General features: G+C 39.2%; 1 protein-coding gene across 3 annotated transcripts in view; it reads left to right on the top strand.

The window, feature by feature from the left end:
* dlc1 (DLC1 Rho GTPase activating protein) overlaps positions 1–19,613 on the top strand; it is a 122,088-nt gene that overhangs the window by 92,059 nt on the left and 10,416 nt on the right. For 2 of the 3 annotated variants that reach the window (XM_081362085.1, XM_081362086.1), the window contains 5 exons: positions 13,006–13,077; positions 14,226–14,307; positions 15,147–15,210; positions 16,946–18,519; positions 19,049–19,228. In XM_081362085.1, the coding sequence (XP_081218211.1) occupies positions 13,006–13,077; positions 14,226–14,307; positions 15,147–15,210; positions 16,946–18,519; positions 19,049–19,228 (1,972 nt within the window). Of the gene's footprint in view, positions 1–5,187; positions 5,520–13,005; positions 13,078–14,225; positions 14,308–15,146; positions 15,211–16,945; positions 18,520–19,048; positions 19,229–19,613 lie in introns of those variants that run through there. The other variant, XM_081362087.1, reaches the window with a different exon arrangement.

The following is a 19,613-nucleotide window of genomic DNA, read 5'->3' as shown; positions in this document are numbered from 1 at the left end:
GTCAGCAAATCTAATATCAAGCGTATGTTCAAAATTATTAAATAGTTTATTGCCAATTACATTGATAAAAATTGAACATTTGATTGCATATCCACATGTCAGTTGTCAATTGTAGAAAATGGAAATGAATCAATGAATGCATGCTACACTGGTGCTCAAATGTTTGGAGTTTTTTAAAGAAAGAAAGAAAGAAAGAAAGAAAGAAAGAAAGAAAGAAAGAAAGAAAGAAAGAAAGAAAGAAAGAAAGAAAGAAAGAAAGAAAGAAAGAAAGAAAGAAAGAAAGAAAGAAAGAAAGAAAGAAAGAATATAAATGAAAGAAAATAAATGCTGTAGCACTTTGCAACAGTTTTTTTATAAATTAAACAAGAAGATCATTCAAAATATGAAGGTAAAGGCAAGCACAAACGTAACAGCTTTTCATACAAAAACAATAACCATCCATGAACTGAAGAAACCAAGGAGTATAAGCAGACAGAATAATGATTCATACTAGAAATGGGTGGAGAACATAATCAGAAACTATAGAAACAAACAAGGGAATACTTGGCAAACTAGGGGACTGAGGAAACAGGAACAAAGAACACATGAACTATAATAAAATCAAAATAATAGGCTTTTGAGCAAAAAATAGTTGTAAGTTAACATTAAAGGTAGGGTAGGCAATTTACCGAGAGGCTAGCAAGCTTTGAAAGCAGAGGATCCCACCCTCCCTTCAGAGCGTCTCCCAAGCCACTCCTTCAAAACACATGAACACCCACAGCATGGAGCAAATTAAAGTGTCACAAATGACTTGTCAGCCAGCATAACAAAAAAATGTTTCTGGAACAAATCACCTAACCTGCCTTTACCTAGAGTAGTTAACATGAACTAAGAATGAATAATTCTTCAAACATTTATTAATCTCAGTTCATTTCAACATTTGCTAGTATATTTTCAAGTGCAAAAGTTGTTTCTGCTAAGTTATGCACTCAGAACTAACTTGAGCAAACAATGAACAGTTGTATTTTAACATTAACATTTACATTAACATTAACGAAGGTTAAAAATGTTATGAAAATATATTGCAAATTTCTTTGTTAGTTGATGCATTAACTAATGTTATCAATTAAGAACTTATTAAAGTGTTACCAGATGATTTTACTTTTAAAAAATATATATATATAAAAAAAAACGGTACCCCTGTGGTGAATAGCTTTTAATATTGTTTATATGTCTATGTGGTGTTTATTTACATTTATTTTTCCGATAGCTGTTCGTTTTACAATGTATAAGTTTAAAATAAAAATGAGCCCTAATTTTAGACTTAGGAAGTGTGTACTGTATGCGTGTCTTTGTTATTGTCAGTGTACACATGTTTGTGTGGAAGTGGGAGAGGCTGAGATGTATCAGTAAGAACAGGGTAAGGGGTCTGTGGCTTTTTCCTGTTTTTATTCTCTGGATATTAAAGCTGGCACATTCTGTACATACATATCCAGCTTATGTGCTCTAATGAAATACAGTATGTACTAATGCACAAGGTCCCCATTTGTTTAGCATGCACAATCGCAAACAAAAATATATCAGCTTACTTCCGCAGCTTAAATATGTGGTGTTAGACATGCACATACTCACACCTGCTCAGTTCTATTTTTGATTGTTTTAAAGCCTGTGCTGCTTTATAAATAGCTGATAATAACAATTATATTATTCTGCTTCCCCTTGTCTTACTTTGGGATTTACTCTAGTGGCCTGTTGTGAAATATGCACACAAATACATTCAAAAGTACTACATTCATTTATTACAGTCTTTAGAATGAGAACTAGATAGCCTGACTGAACTAATAAAGCAAATAAAGGTGTCACATTCACTCACATATAAATACAAACTTCTAAATTCTCAGCAGTCAACATATTTTTCTGTTTCTGTGCGAGGCAAAGCATTGTGGGAGTAAAGGTACAGGATCCGGTGAACGTCAGACAGTGCTAGGGTGGCGTCTCTTATATGCTCCTTTAATTTGCAATAGCACGCTAAATATAATGTCCACAAAATATAATTTCAGTTCAGGCCATTTCCACTGTCCATTTTCTGTGCACCACATTTTTAGCAGTTGGAATTTTTGCTCAAACCATTGGTGACATTTTTAGTGCACTTGGACATTATCTTTGTTATTGCCTTCACATACAAAATGTGGAATAGTATACCCAAAAATTAAAATACTGTTATAATTTACTAACAATAATGTTTGTTCCATCCCTATAAATAATAATAAAAGAAAAGGTTAAATGGGGTAAACCCTATGGTTTCTTGATTTAATATTAAACATCCCTTTATGTCAAATCTGTTCTAGGAGAAATGTTTGAAATTATTGCATAACTCTTTCATGTTTAACAGGTTATTTAAATTTTTCTAGTGATAAATTGTTTATGAGCTAATTCATAAAATTTAATTAAAATTAAAAGCAAATTAAAACTAAATAAATTCAAACTAAATCCATAAAATGGTCACATGATGGGAACTCCTAAAAGGTTCAGTATATGAAGTGCCTGACATTACCTTGGTTCTTTTAAGAACTTTTTCTTCTAAGAGTGCATGACTTAATTTCTTCTGTGGAACATAAAGGAATATATTTTGAAAAAGTGCTTTTTTCCATTCATTGAAAGTTAGTAGGGTCCAATATTGTTTTGGACCCCATTGACGTTCATTATATGGACAACACCATTCTTTAAAATGCCATTTTTTGGTGTTCTGTATAAGAAAGAAAGGCTTACAGAATAACTGAAGACAGAGTTTTAATTAATGTGAATGTTTTATTTATTTATTTTATTTGTAACACTTAACAATAAGATTCCATTTGTTAACATTAGATCATATGTTGATTCTAGTTTTATTACGAGCTCTGGCACATTCTCTTTTGTCAGCAGACTCCCCTTTTTTTTTAACGCGTGATTCCCCTGGAGGTTCCAGATTTAGCATTGAAAACTATGCCACTCCCACACCAAAGTAGCCAAGTATGTACGCAATTTCCCACGAAAACCATCCCACATAAACACTTGGAATAATCTTTCCGTAGTGAATCAGGGACAAAAACATATTTTGAAAGAAGGATTGATATTGATTGATTGATTGATTGATTGATTGATTGATTGATTGATTGATTGATTGATTGATTGATTGATTGATTGATTGATTGATTGATTGATTGATTGATTGATTGATTGATTGATGTTTTTACTTATTATTAAAATGTTGTTAATTTTGAACAAAAAAGTTAAATAGTGTACCTTTAAGAATTAAATGCTTTTATGTTTTATAATAGAATTGCCAGGGTGGAGTGAAATAATAGGTGCAGGCATACACATGATAGACAGAGACAGGAAGATAATCTGGTGAGTCAGTTTCAAAACCACACACATCTCTCACTCAATCTCTCTGGCATGTCTGAATGCAGTTGCTGAATTTCTGGAGAGTGAGGAATAAAGGCTGATGTAGAGATTCCACAAGTAAGGCAATTTTCCTATGCATAAGTTTTTCCTTGTGAGTCAGACATGCTGCACTATTTTACAGACCGGGACGTGAAATTAAAGAGGCTATGCTCAGCATAGACTTACATACTTTTTATCAGGATATATGTATAATGTACACTGTGAAGGCCACTTTCATGGCCTTATGGGATAGCATAATGTGCTCTGATTATACCATTCTAAATCTCTGCATATTCTGAATGTCAATTTGCATGATAAACTGGATATCAGTAAAATTATCAAAAATTATTCTCCTTTCTGACTCCAATCAAATAAAATAAATAATTAAAAATAAAATATTATTTCTAAAGTGGTAACTGAACAGCACTTGCTGAATTAAATGCAAAATGATGATATAACAACTATGTTGCATACTGTTTGCAAGTTTTTGCATTTCTTTTCTCATAGCATGCATTACTTTTTTAAATAATTATTGTCAGATTGTATTCTGTAACCATTAAACAAACATATTCCATTCTGAACATAGCTTAATTATATAAACCATCTAGGCTACTTACTTCTGGCTTACATGAATAGGTCTCCATTCTATATCTTAATTTTAATTGAACCGACAAAAGGAAGTGAACGTGACTTTCTTTTGACTTCTAAAGCAGGAAGCATCAGAGATCGAGGACCTTAAGCTTGTTTGATCTCAATAAGAGCTCCTCACACAATAGAAAGTCTTGCTTTACTGTGCAAAGCTACTGTTGCACCGCAGCACATATGAGCGTGCGTGCGTGCGTGCGTGCGTACGTGCGTGCGGGAAGAGACCAGAATCAGGGACGCCTGTTGATGGGGCTTGTTGGAATTACCATAGCAGAACGGACTCATTGTCTTCCCCTTTCACAACATCACGTACCACAATAGCGGCTTTCAAACGGCCCCACTCCTTAATGAAGATCTCTAATGATATGCTAAAGGCGCGCCGTTCTAATTGCAGTTTAAAGTAGTTAAGCACAAAACAATGTCGTTCAGCCAAATGAACAGGCTATTCGAGCCCACACTCTCACTTTTGGATGATTTGAATTTCGCTTTTAAAAAAGAGAAAGAGATGGAGAGAGGACATTTTTAGATTAAAGACAGGCAATGAGTAGACCAGTAAATTAAAAATATTTTTTAGCAGACATTAAGAAGAGTGCGAATTAATTAATAGCGCGCAGTGGTGTTTATCGTTATTTTTATGTATCCTAATTAATTTGGTATGAATTAACAATTTAATAACTGTAATTTATTAATCGGACGTAAGCCCGGCTGCGTGCAGGTATGCTTAATCCATTTAAAAGTAGCTGGACTTAATGTTAATCCTAAATCCTAAATAAATAAATACAATACAATTTCACTTTTTGTAGCCTAACCGCTTTGCATCAGTGGGAACGGTTAGGCTCATTCAGCAAACGTCATGAAAATCATTCGGTTGCTGTATTTAAAAATATATTTCATGTCTTGTAATGTGTATAATTTACTTAGCATTATTATTAACATTTCTACTTTTTATTATTATTTTCCTGTCACTATTTTATTGTGTGCATAGGCTATAAACATGCCAATAAAGTAGGCTTTGGCAATTGAATGATAGCTCCACCTCCCCGTCTAGAACAGCGAAAGCCCACCTGAGGCTGTCCTGGGCGGGGGGGTGGAGCGTTCTCCGTCCTCCCATTCCTAAACAGTGAATCAGTCTGTTCATTCACATTCACACGCGGACAAGTCCGTTCACAGGCGTTTCAAACACAGCTCTCTGAGGAAATTTTTTGTGCCCTGGGCAGACAGGAAAGGAAATAAGTCATGGATTTACTTTTTGCTCTTTGGTCTTTGGACCTTCTATAAACGTTATTTAGTTCAGAGGAACTTTTTTTATTAGTATTATTTATTATTATAGAATTTGCGAATTCACTTCAGGCTATTGGAATACATGCGAGCTTCGCTGTAATGTTGGAATAAAACGAAGACGAAGAGGACTCCTGAAGCATATCGCAACGGGACACTCGCGATTTATAGAAAACACAACATGATCCTTACTCGTAAGTAGGCATACTTATGTTTACTAATAACTTTATACCTTAATTAACTGTAACTCTTTCTAACTTGTCTCTCTGTTGAGTCTAAAGAGTTGAGTCTTTAGACGCAGTGCTAATTCCAATGAATCACTTTTTATTTTTTTATTTTTTTTTTGTCATTTGGTGGTACCTAGCCTAAATCAAAATCGATTATTAGATTAGATGCTGCTATGAATGCCGTATGATACTCAAACGACAGAAATAAGCCTTTTACTAGCTGACTTGAAGTGAATCTAGATGACATTGATTAGACAAGTCATATAATTTGTAATGGCTATATTTATTACAGTTCTTTTTTTAATATGATGTCCATTGGTCTGTGGTTTTAATAGAAGTGGTAGACCTATACTAATGCAAAACTGCTTGATTTTTTTTTAAATGTAAATCAAGCAGTTTTGCATTAGTATAGGCCTGCCACTTCTTTTAAAACCACTGTCCATAATGGACATCATATATATATATATATATATATATATATATATATATATATATATATATATATATATATATATATATATATATATATATATATATAAAAACTGTAATTATCATATCATTTTTAAGAGCTACTTTTATTACATATCATATATATATATATATATATATATATATATATATATATATATATATATATATATATATATATATATATATATATATATACTACAGTATATCAGCTATTGCATTGAAATGCTTATGTGGCCTATTATTTACGTGCAACTATGATATGTCTCTTTGGAAACTTGTTTTGGACCTGTGGCTGGTCACAGAAAGGTTGCAAGCAGTCACTACTGAACCATTGGGACAGTTATAATATTTCAGCATTAACGTCCAACAATATAATTATGGACATCATAAATAAATGCGCAAAACGTATTTGTAATGGTTGTCATTTTAGGGGCCATTTATAATAGAAATAACACACATTTGTTGTCAGATACGATCTTAAGATATAGAAGTGGATAACGTATATAGCCTATGTTAATAAATATGGAATGATTGTAGTGCTCTTTCATTCATTCTCTTAGTTATTCCGCTGCAGATTTTCTTTTTGTCCTAAAGTTTTGAGTTGCAATTATTTGGGTGGTGCGTTTGATGGGTTTCACGCTCCAGGCTGTAATCTCCCCTCGCGCTCCCTGAAACCATTGGTTTTACGTTGATTTCAGATAGTTCGGAGATAAGAGTGTTTCGTCAGTGTTGGTCTACGCTCTCATTCATGCAGAGACTTGGGGGAGGATTTGCTCAAATCTGCCATTGCCAAAGAGCGCGTAAAGTGCGCTGTGGTCCTCTGATTCTGAAGGCGCACTAGTGCATTCTTGTCTTGATGGGTGGCTGTCCTAGCAATATGTATTTTTACTTTGAAATCATAATGGTGTTTTGAAAAAGTGCTTTAGTAGCCAAAAAAAAAAAAAAAAGTTAGATTAAAAGCTAGACAGAATGAGCTGAATAGACACTGACAGAAGTCGAGATCACATGAGGAGGTAACCACAGCAACAGTGCGCTGCTTGAGTGTTTTCTGTTATGAACAGTATGGGACTGACAATATAAAAAATATATATATATAATTTTTAAAATATATTTAAAAAAAAAAAAAAACAACGACATTATCTCTTTAATTATAAATGTACACGCCACAAATATATCTAAATCTAACTAAACTAAATCAATCGACATTATTTAAAAAATTAAAAACATGATTAGCTAGTTTACTAGTGTACACTTAATATTATGTTGTTGTAGGAGGTTCCAAGGTTTTTTTTTTTTTGTTGTTGTTTTTTATCTAAGCAGAGGTTGATAAACTTGGGGTCATGTTAACTTCAGATGATAAGGCAGTAAGCAGGTCAGCGAGGAGCCAAAGGAAAGAATGTCATGCTTAAAACATGTCACTTTGAAGATATACATGCACCACCCCATAATCTAAGGTCATGGTTTTGGTCAGCATAATGGACTCACATAAGTAAAAAGCCTTGAAACTCATACACACATTCTAAAACACTCTGCATGGCTCCAAATCCATTGAAACTTTTATATAAAAGCATTCTAGAAGTGTAGGCAGATTTTCAGTCTCAAATCTCATTTATTTGTCTGATTGCTTAGTTTTAGTCTTTAAAGTTAAATAATAAGTTGGTATGTAAGAAGCCCTCTGTGGTATTAGATGAGGGTCTTTCTTTCTTCACCACTTTAAGTAATCTTTTGATCATAGATGAAATGGATAGGGTGACATATCATTAAGCGTATCTAATCATCTGACCTGAGATCAGCCTTGCGTTGCACAAAGTGTCCAGTCACCAGACCTGGCCAAGCTGGCTCTAGGTCAGTGATAGCTAATGCTTAAATCTGTCAGAAAGTCCAAGACAGGCATAAATGGACCCATCTGGCAAAGTGTGTGTAGGTGGCTGGGATAGTGGTGTTGAGTGACTGTGAGAATGGTGTAACCCTACGATGATCATGATCCCCTGTGTTTGTGACCAGATGGAGGGGGTCTTCTCATTTTCAGAGCTACCTGACTCTCACTCTCGCCCCCATATGTCTGTATAAGGCCATGCCAAAATATGATATGCGTGATCCTCAACAAATGATGTATGACTGCTCTTGATCTGCAGATTTAAAGTGTATGTGTGAAAAGATGAAAGATAAAGAGCTTAGTGTCTTGGAGGGAGTTTAGCGAGTAGGACATCAGGTCACATGAATCGTTGATAAAATTCCTTCTAGCTCTGCTCAAAGACAGATGTTGATGTTTGTGTGCTGTTCATTTGCAACTGGGACTCTTTAACTAGAATAGCACAGCTTCAAAAAGCCTTAAAAAGGAACCCACATACACTTGAAACCAGGCTATGACATTTAATTTAGGTTCACTCTAAAAATGTATTGTCATTGATAGTGAAGAACATTTAGCATCCATGGCACCTGTCCATTACACAAAAGGTTCTTTACAGTGGAAAAGAGCTCTTTGTGTTTAAATGCTCTTCACATTAAGAAAAAATGGTTATTTTAAGAACTGACCACTTAAAGGTTATTGGGGAACCCAAAATGCTTCTGCTATGGTATTGCTGCGTAAACCCCCTTTTGGAAACTTTATCTTTAAGAGTGTTGGTTTCTGGTTCCATAGTAGAGAAGTCTGTCAGCACAAACTTTCTTAAGCACACACATGCATTCACACAGGTTCCACCTCCTCCCTCCCATGCTGAGGAACCATCGGCCAGCGATTGTGAGAACTTCCTGTGACAGGAAAAAGAGGACGAGGAGGAGAGAGAAGAGAGGAGGAAGAAGAAAGGGAGGAGGAAGGGTAATTTTAGAAGCGGCCAAAAAAGGTCCAGCTAGCAGGAATTCAACTTTAGCCGGGTTCATAGGACATTATCCCAAGAGATTACGTCTGTCTGTCTTTCTCCAGGTCTGGAGGCTGTAGTTTGCCTCTTTGTCTTCTGTCTTGTCTATCTCTTTTTTTCCTCCTCTCTAATCAACATATATCAAAACTTTCATCACTAGATAAAAACGGAAGCATTAGGTGGAGGGAATATTGTATGCTTTGATAAAAGGAGAATGCACAAAGGCACATTTCTGTGACAGATACCGCCTAGACATCCTGTGTGCTTGAATCCAGTCACCATGGCGTTGAAGAGGTCGCAGGTCATGCATCCACTAGGTGGCTGGCACCAAGATATGAAACAGATGGATTGTAGATTAAGGCTGATGAAGAGAGAGGAAAAGAGATAGGAGGGGGCGGTGATGACTGTTGGCTCCTTTTTAACTGCACTGTTTTAAAACACTAAATCAAAACTATTTGATGAAAGAACATGATTTTCAGAGAAAATTATGGGAAGGAAAAAGCATCCAATTCAGCAAGATTTTTGTTCTACCATAATCTTCCAACAGCGTTTTTAATGAATTATATTGTTTTACTCCAGTAAATATTGTGTAAGATAAGTGTTCATGTCAATTCATGAAATTTCTGTATAACTTATTTGTATATATATATCGGCATTATATTGACCATCACCCTTCATGAGTTCTAGATTTGACCATCAGCAACTCGGCCCTGAACGGTCAACCACTAGGCTATTTTAACTTGGATTCTTGATTATGTCTTTTTTTTTTCCATCATCACTATTTATATGTTATTAAACAGGTACTAAACCAATTCAAGTGACCCATAAACTGCATAACACTTCACATCTATGAAATAATGGCATGTAGACCTTACTTTTTTTTTTTTTTTTTTTCTTGGCTCGGAATACTGTGCGTCATATTAAGAGGAAAAAAAATGTTAGAACATCCAACTCTATGAAGTAATACTGACGTCAGTCTGGCTCTCAACACAATGTTAGTTCAGTTGCTCAATCTGATGTGTTTGTATCTGAAATATAGTTTCCTTTAAATATAAATGCATCTACTTTACAATCAAGAAAGAATCAAAGGCTGTTTACTTTACTGGGGAGGTTCAACCTATTTCTCATTTTCTCTGAGGTCGAACGTTCGACATTCCATGTTTGTGTTACAGGATGTAAGGCATTCTCTGTGTTTGTGTTGGCGCTGAAGGCCTCCATTATCTGGCCTTGAACAAAAGGAGGTGTGTCCTCCAAAGTGACCATGGCAACTGTGGAATGAGCCACTCTTATTGGCTTCCCGTCGGCCTCGGAAAGGCAAGGGAAGTGTGGTCGCCGCCTGGCGTGGGGATCCACACAGACTTGCGGGGAGAGCACAGGATGCGACGTGCGTACACAAACAAAAAAACTTTAAGCTTGCATCCCATATTCGAAAATTAAGAGTGGATGTGTGTACTGCTTTGAGTGCTGAGATGGCAAAAAAACAGTGTGTCAACAGCCTGTGCTCATCTACGTGACATCCATTAGTGTGAGAGAGTGTGAAACAACTTCTCAAGTGTGTTTATACTTATTTATCTTCATAAAGACAGCATGTTTGAGTGTGTTTTGGGTGTACAGCTGTGATGAATGTCTCCTGTACTGCGCTTAGTGAGTTTACCCACAGGAAAGAAAAGTCTCCAATCAGATGTCTTTAATATCTCAATTGTTTCTTATATAGATTAAACGAAGAGTGATGTTTCCCTTTTCAGGTGCAGTCACATTAGCAAATGTCAGCAGAATTTATGAGGCAAAAACATTTATTGTCCACTGTCAGTATAGAGTAAAGATGTATAAAGCACTTCTCACACGGAAGTCACTTTCAAACCAAGCAGCTTTCTGTTGGTGAATGCAGTGAACTCAAGTGATCATCTTATGCACAAGCAATTTCTGAGTGGTGAACTGTTTTCACCCTCACGCGAAGCTCCTGATCATTTGGAATCCAATGGGATTGACTTGACTTTGCCCACACAATTTCGCTGAGCAATGATAAATGTTACTGTAACTTTACACCAGTGTTTCCAACCCTGTTCCTGGAGGGACTGCAACAGAACACATTTTGGATGTTTCCCCTATCTGGCCTATCCATTTCAGGTCTTGGATTCTCTACTAATGAGCTGATAAGTTGATTAAGATGTATTTGAGTAGAAAGAGTTTGAAAATGTGTAGTGTTGGGATGCCTTCAGGGACATGGATGGGAAACACTGTCTTAGACAGTTCTCCTGAGAAAAGACCCCAGTAATCTCATATGTCTCTGCATGATTTTTTGTGATGCCATCTCAGTTAAGAAAGCCTTATTTACCGTTGGTGTCAGACAGGCACCTGTGTGATAGCGGCCCATTGTGACCAGGCGGGCGTCGGGGGGTGGGCACTTTGCTGATGAAAGGAAAAGTCAGTCTGTGAGACACTGCTGTGGAGCCTGTGTGTGTTTGTGTGTCTCTTCATCATTTACATTTAAATGCATACAGTCCTCTAACATTCTTGCAGCTGGATGGTCTTAAGTGGTGCCTAGCCAGTGCAAACACACACATATCTATACACACACTTACACAGGAAGCCACGGCGCTCATTACAGACCATACCAGAAAAGTATGTCATTATTTTAAGTGTAGGAAATTCTTCAAAGTTCACGAACTCCTAAAAAGCGCTTTCGGGCAAAATTCTGTCAGTTGCTTGAAAGGAATCCCGCCATGTGCATGTGGATTCTTGAGATTCGAGATTCAGTTGCATGTGTGCAGTTATTTTCACCATGCCATTCTTGATGTCAAAGCACGTTTTGAAATACTCCTCTCTCTCCTGCTTTATTCTTCTCTCTCCGCCGGCAGAGGACCTCCCTTATCGCGTGCCTTTGTTGTTGTCATGCGTGCCGTCACTCTCACGCTCGTTCGAGTGGGGAGTCACGTATCCCCGCTAGTAGAGACAGAGTCTGTGTCCTTTCCTCTGGGCAAAGTCGGCAGTGTCTTTTTACACACGGCTTTCTCTCACGTCTCTTTTCCTTTGCCCCTCCTAATCCCTGGCCTTTTTTTCTTTCTGTTGAAATGATGGGGAACCTATCTCAGGTGGTCTTTTAATTTTGCACGGCATCTTTGCAGTCATTGCAATTACAATAATTAGAATTTTAGAGTCTGGAATGTGCGCAATTAGCCGTCGAGAAAAGCGAGAGGTCCCTCTCAGCTGATTACGACCTATTGTGATCTGTGATTGTGTAGATTGTGCTTGTGATAGACCACAGCATGGCCAGCACAGAGACGCATTAGCTGTGTTAAACCTTTAGAGGGTGCTAAAGTAAAACTATGTCTGTGTAGAGGTTTATGTAGAACTTTTACACAAATACAAAAGAGTTTAGATGCTTTTTATCCCCCCCCCCCCCCAAAAAGTCCATTAACCACCACAGTGATAATCCCCCTGGAGCAGCCTGAGGTTAAGTGCCTTGCTCAAGGGCACAATGGTTATCAGGAATGATTGCGATCTCAGTAACTCGCCAGTTCCTGCGTCATGCCTGCTTGAGTTCAGTTCAGCAATCTTTGAGATCCTTATCTGCCCATTCACCATCACATAGTCCGATAAACACACACACATAAAAAAACTTGACATTAACTTTCTGGGACTATTGAAAAGCTTTCAAACACTGGTTTTGTAATTTTATACCACATCTTGATTTCATATATGCATTCTTAAGCAAGTATTTACATGGTGCGAGTGTTGCTAAGAAAAATATCGTCTCTAGTGACAGAATCACAGTTAAGTTCCTAATTCTGACACCTCACTGTGTGAAACAGGCCCCCAGAAGGAGTCAAGGTGCTTTCAGTGGTGTTTGCCATTTGGCATGTGGTATCTAAAGGGCCGTTCACAGTTAATGGACAGGGATGTGGCACTTCTCCGCCGCCTCAACAACAGTTCTGACTGCTTTGGACGGCCAATTAGCAGTGCTGTCTCAAACATTACACTATAGCGCCAAGTTGAAAAGTCAAGATAACCAGCACTCAGCGAGAGTCTTTCCTTTCAAAAGATGGTTATGAATGCTTCTTCATTATGTTTCTGCTTAATGTTTTCATGAATTTTAAATGTCAATCTCTTTCTCTCTCTTACAGAAATAGAGGCGAAGGAGGCATGTACATGGCTGAGGGCTGCAGGTTTTCCACAGTATGCTCAGCTTTATGAAGGTGGGACCCTTGACTTTCCAACATCACCCATTCCTAACTAAAGGACATTGCGTTACAGTGGCCAGTTATGCCTTGGTAGCATGCATTTGTCTAAAATTGTGGTTTTCGTTAGAGACTTTTACTAGTGTTTAGTGCACATGCTCATCATGCCATTTCCTATTCCAGTTCCCCCATCTTCTCCCTATCATTTCCTATCCTCCCAATAAAGTGGCAAAAGGCTAAATAGATCCAGTGATGTCTTAATCGTCATAATATTCTTCTTTGAGTGGGAATTTTTACTCTGTAAAATTGAAAATGTGATCAGCATCACAATTTACCGTTGACTTCAGCACTCCAAAATGTTCTTGCTCATACAAAAAAACTCATACAGGAACATACATACAGTATGTCAGATAACGCCACACCTCAGGTGTCCAACATCGCACACTTTTGACCTACTGACTCCTGCCATTGTGCCATGAGAGAGGCATGTTATCGGTTTCAGAAATCTGAAGTGTGTGACCAACTGTCATGATTGCCCCACTATAGATAAGAGAGCCAGTACAGTTAGGAAAAGGTCTTCAGAAAGACAATAAAATAATTATGTATCACTTTCTCACTTGTACAGACTCACGTACATTCAAGTTGTTTGGTCTTGAAAAGTTTCCCAAAAAAATGAAATTAATGATTATTAAAAACTTAGGTAATAACGACAGTCTGGGCTCTCTGAGGGTTGCTGAGCACCTATTGTGATTCCAACACCCCCTTCCTACACACACACACACACCTCCCACTGTTGAGCGCTGCAGTATTGCAGCTGTGTTTGTTTGGCTGGCTAAGATGTACTTCCTCTACCTTTTCAACACTGGAGGAGGGGAGGTTTGTGTGTGTGTGTGTGTGTGTGTGTGTGTGTGTGTGTGTGTGTGTGTGTGTGTGTGTGTGTGTGTGTGTGTGTGTGTGTGTGTGTGTGTGTGTGTGTGTTTGTGTGTGTGCGCGTGTGTGCGTGTGTGTGTGCGCGTGTGTGTGGGGGGGAATAGAGGGCAGGCACACATTCCATTTGCTGCCAACACCCCCCTTACATACATACACTTCAGTCTGTTGATTGGGTCTCCATCCTTTTTAAATTAAATGTATTTTTAATTCATTTCAGTTTTCTCTTTCTCTTTCAGATGGTCGGTTTCCGATTGAGATTTCATCAGTTACCAGAGATCATGACTTCTTGGATCAAGATGCTATAGAAGCCTTGTGCAGGTGAGACACACATTTACCCAAAGGATTATTTTGTCATATTTAGCTCATTTATAGACACATTTTTTTCCCAATTTTCCCATTCCCATGGCTCTAAAACTGTTTATGATACAATGTGACTAGAAAAAAAATCTAAACATTTTAATTTTAATCTAGACAAAAATCAATTTTAAACATGTTTTTTTTTACTTTGTCAGGCTTTAATAATGAGCTGATTTTTATCATTTGCAGAGTTCAGTTCTATATATAAACTGACTCATCTTAGAATAATTTAAAGAAAGAAAGAGAAAGTGCAGGACTTAGTGTCTTCACTCCAAGAATGGTCCATCAGAGACCAGCTGGAGCTCACAGACATCTGGAGGCCATTTTCTGGTGCCAGCCCCCCAATGCAGACAAACACACATTCCCCCCTAACTCAGGGTCACATGACACCAACCAGGTGGCTTCTGGGATAAGCTTTCCATCTCTTTTGTTGTATTGTTGTCGCCACTCCAGATTTCTACCTCCTTTTTTCTTTCTTCCTTTTTAATTCTCTGTCCGTCTGTCTTCCTCCTTAATCTGAAGTTTATCCCTCAGCAGCTCATTATCGGGCTTGGCTCCCACCTCTCTCATCCTCTTCTCATGTTTTTCTATCTCAGTCTGTATCTCTATCTCTTGCTTACCCCTCTCTGCCCCCTCCTCTCTTTCTGTCTCTGTCCACAGTTTTGACTCTGGCAAAATCTGTTTGTAGGCTAATGACTGGATTTAGCCTTTGTTTGCAACCCCATGGTTCTTTTCAAGGTATCTGCTTAAAAGACTGTCACAGTTTCACTCATTAATCTGTATGTGTGTGTGTATTGCAGGAGACTGAACACCCTAAACAAGTGCGCTCTTATGAGATTAGAGATCACCCCTCAAAGAAAGAGAGTAAGTGTCTTGTCAGAAATCCCTTTCTCTTTATTTTGTTAAATCATTTCACTTGCCACCCTCTTACTTTCTTTTGTCCAGTCAAAGATCCTAAATGTATGTAACTCATGTTTGCTTTTTGTGTCAGTTAATTATAAAGAATGTCTCAAGGGCAGTCTGAATGGCTTTTATGTCCAAATGGAGGGCTTTCGTTAGCTCCTCTCCTTATGATTTCCTTTGCTCCTGTTTGTCATGTTTTCTCACCATACATCCTAAAACCCCCCTCCATACCGTAAAAGGAAGAAAATGCACAATCTGCCTTCGGTTGTTGGTCACTCTGTCAGTGTGGTTTAAGAGTGAGTGTGTATAGTCTAAGACTGCCCCAAAGCAGTGACTCAAACTACATGCAGGTCGAGAATGCAACAACAAACAATCCAACTATGCAATCACAACAGGGAGCTTAGGAAGATAACCGTCATGTCTGACTGCAGCTTCTTTTTCTGCTCTTAACATTTGTAAGTCTGAACAATGGCAGCCTTGTCAAGTGTGCGTCCTGTTAAGAAAGCTGATGACCCTTTAGTGTCATCTTGTGTTGATGGAGTCAGAGGTAGAGGTCAGGAGATGACTTGAGGAAGTGATCTGCCTTTTTCAAACATACAAGCAGAAACCATCCCTGGAATGCATTGATCTGTTCAGGTGGCCTCTGTAGGGTCCTCCTCTGTTCCTCATCTTCCTGTCCATGCAGCTTATTTTAAAGTGAAAACAGTCTTTTTGAATTAATAGCGGATTTTCTGGTGGCCAGTGAAGGAACGTTGCACACCAGGTCTTCGTTCCTTCTGATCAAAGGCTTGCCCTCAGGGACTATAAAATAACAACCCAAGTTTTACGAACTTTCGTTGCCTCCGTTATTATGAACCGTGAAGGAGACACCTCTGGATCCCACGACCCCCTGTTAACCGGCCAACTAGTTTTGCTTTTGCTGATTAGTTAGGGCTCCAGGACTGTTCTAGTCTGATCTACAGCAAGTCTGTTCTACAGCTAAACTGAGATCCACTAACTCAACCAGGGGTGTTAACTTATCCACTAGTTCTATATTCCAGAATCCACTAAATTAACTCCTTAATCTCTCTTGGAAGACTATTTTAACAGATTGATTGATGATAGAGTTCATGCTTTGCAGGACACATACATGTAGCTCTAAAATATGTTCACCTCCCATCCAACCCCTTTGTCCAGGATTCACATCACAGGATACATGGTTCTTCAGGCTTGCTTGAAGTGATTGCATTGATGGGGGATGGGACCAGACATGCCCTCTCAGGCTGGGGTGTGAACCCTGAGAGCTGGCCTGGAATTTTGTGTCCACCACCCCCTTTCTTCCATCCCTACCACCCTTAGGGAGGAGATAGATTAACCCGAGTAAAGCAGAGAGGGGGAATGGTGAACATGTGACTGTGCTCTGACATGACTAAGCCCACCACAATGCAATCTTTTTCCTTTAGTGGACACTGGTTTCATGCATATGACACCTTATCAAGCCCAAGAGGCTTGTTAGAGTGAGCAAAATGATACCTCAAAAGAATTAAGGGAATAAAAGATCCAATTGTGACACCAAATCACTTCCTGCAGTAAGAAAGGCTCTCTGATTTAGGTTCATAGTACTTGTCTTTACTTTTACAAATGTGACAATAACACTAATGTCATTAATGTTAATGATTTTAATATGTCGCTTTAACTCTCTTCCATATTATTTCAGAGTGAGGACTCTGATGAGGATGAGCCGTGTGCCATAAGTGGCCGTTGGACTTTCCAGCGTGACAGCAAGCGTTGGTCTCGTCTGGACCAGCTGGACCTGGATGTATTCTCCCCTCCAGCTGGAGATACTGGCCCCTTCACTCCCTTCCTTTCCCAAGATGAGCGTTTTGCCAGAGGACCCCTTCTAAAGGAAGGAGTTAATGCTAGTGCTGAGAGCATTTTAACGGATCTTAGTGAGCAGCCAGAGGTGGGTTCTCTGCACAGCGCTGGTAGTGGAGGTCGAGGTGGGTCCCTGAGTACCACCGTACCATCCAGTCCTGCAACAACCATCTCCAATGTTAACACAGCCACCACAACCAGGGCGAGCTCAGTTGCTAGTGTTTGCTCCTCTGGAACGTCGGGCGCCAATGAAGACTCCCTGTCTGATGGGCTTCCATCGCCGCTGGAACGCGGTAGCTTTGCATTTGATCTAAAACCAAGCTTGATAAGTAGTGGCGCTGAAAAAAGCACACGTTCAAGAGCAAAGAGCTTCTTGAAGCGCATGGAAAGCTTGCGGCTACGCACCAGCAGCAATGCAGCCTCCAAGCGCAAGAAGAAGGGTGTAGCTGGGCAAGGCAGGCTTGAGATCAGTGGGCCAGTGCTGAAAGAGGGTCTTGACGAAGACAAACTTCGACGCCTCAACTGTGTGGACATTGCAACTCTGGATCGTAATGCAAACCGAAACATCTCCTATTCAACGCAGACAAGCAGTGGGAGTGCAGGGAGTAGCCAGTCAGAGGCCAGCAGTGGGAGTGCTGTAAGTACGCCCAGTCCGGTCTCAAGAGCACGTAGTCACAGCACAGCAGCTGGGTCCACCAAGAGAGGTGGTATGTACCTGGAAGGCTTCGACCCATTTAATTTTGTTGTGCTGCAACCTTCGGTAGACCAAGAAGAAAAGCAGAACCCCCAGACCCAAAGTAAAAGGATGGAGCCCAGCTCAACTGCAGAGAACAATCGACGCAACCGTCAGAGTTCAGATAATAGACAGATAGAGGAAGAAGAGAGTCGAGAAGAGGAAGGAGGTGTAATCTTCTTTTATTTGCCTGAAGGCCACAAGCCTGGCACTTTTCCTAAAGCACTTGCAGATGGAGGATCCTATCGTAGTGGCGACAACAACTTAAGCCGGCGCCCACCCCGGAGGGGCTCTGCCACCTCACTAGACAGTCGATTGAGTGTCTATGATAATGTTCCTTTCTCAGAAGTGGGAGATGATGAAGACGAAGCAGAAGGAGAGGATGAGCCAAAACTTGAGGACGTGTTGGAGCGAGTCAGTGGCCTGCAGCAACTGGTCAATGCCTGGTCAGAAACAGGAACTGGGGAAGAAGAGGATGAAGAGGAAGAGGAAGGGGATTCAGATTCAGCCCTTGATTCTGCATCTCCTTGTCCATCATCCCCACTGCAGAACCACTTAGAAGAGACAGAGAATGGCAGTGACCAGGACAGCACTGGAAACCCGCTAGCAGAAAGGGATGAGACACTCAGCTCACGTGAAAGATGTGACTCTGGTGTGGGAGCATCACTTACACGAGCCAACAGGTGAAACTCTTACACACACTGAGTAATCTATGAGACAGATATTTCTTATGTTTTCTTATTGGCGGTTCTACCAAAACCAATCATGTAGTAATTTAGAGCTTTGGCAAAACTCTATGGAAAACTATCATGGCAATAAAGCACGCTGAATTAAGGGAAAGGGAGGGAGAGAGCATGTCAGAACGGCTCTCCTTACATAACAAGGGACTTGAAGGATACAGAATCCTAGTGGAATGTACCACAGGAATTCTAACCCCCCACCTGGTGATAGAGGCCTTGATTAATCTCTGTTATCTACAGCTGATCCTTTAACTTGTGTTTATGTGTGTATACACAATATGTGTAAGTCAAGGTACTTTTTCGGTGTACTTGTGAGAGTGAATGTTGTGTTACCATAATAAATTCTGTGAGGTTTATGACTTGCAGTTTATAAACACTAATTTATATTTGTCTATAATGTCTATGTTTTGAACATTTTGTGATTGCTTGAGCTTGGTTAGGTGTAACTTTTGTGTGAATGTTTATGTTACAGACCTCAGAAACTGCGCTGGCCAAGTTTCCAGATCTCCCACAGGCCAAGTCTGTCGTCAAGAGTGCTACAAGTTGGATGTCAGTCAGTTTTGCAGATGAACCTCCTCCAGAAATACAGCCTGCTCAAACTCACTGCTCTACTGGAGAGATACACACCCACCAACAAGCTTGGCTTCAGCTGGTGAGGACACAGATCTATCTATCTATCTATCTATCTATCTATCTATCTATCTATCTATCTATCTATCTATCTATCTATCTATCTATCTATCTATCTATCTATCTATCTATCTATCTGTCTGTCTGTCTGTCTGTCTGTCTGTCTGTCTGTCTGTCTGTCTGTCTGTCTGTCTGTCTGTCTGTCTGTCTGTCTGTCTGTCTGTCTGTCTGTCTGCCTGTCTGTCTGCCTGCCTGCCTGCCTGTCTGTCTGTCTGTCTGCTTTCCTTGCTCATTGGGGTTTGGCGTTGCTGTGGCTTTGCAGTTTGGTAAATTATCTGTTCCTGTTATTAGTGTTCACTTACACACACTTGCACATCACTACATATAAAATAAGATATTTCAGTGTG

The sequence above is a fragment of the Scardinius erythrophthalmus genome, assembly GCF_964197995.2.
Source record: "Scardinius erythrophthalmus genome assembly, chromosome: 3".
NCBI classification, from domain to species: Eukaryota; Metazoa; Chordata; class Actinopteri; order Cypriniformes; family Leuciscidae; genus Scardinius; species Scardinius erythrophthalmus.
The sequence above is the reverse complement of the archived record's forward strand: the minus strand, read 5'-3'. Positions and strand labels throughout refer to the sequence as shown.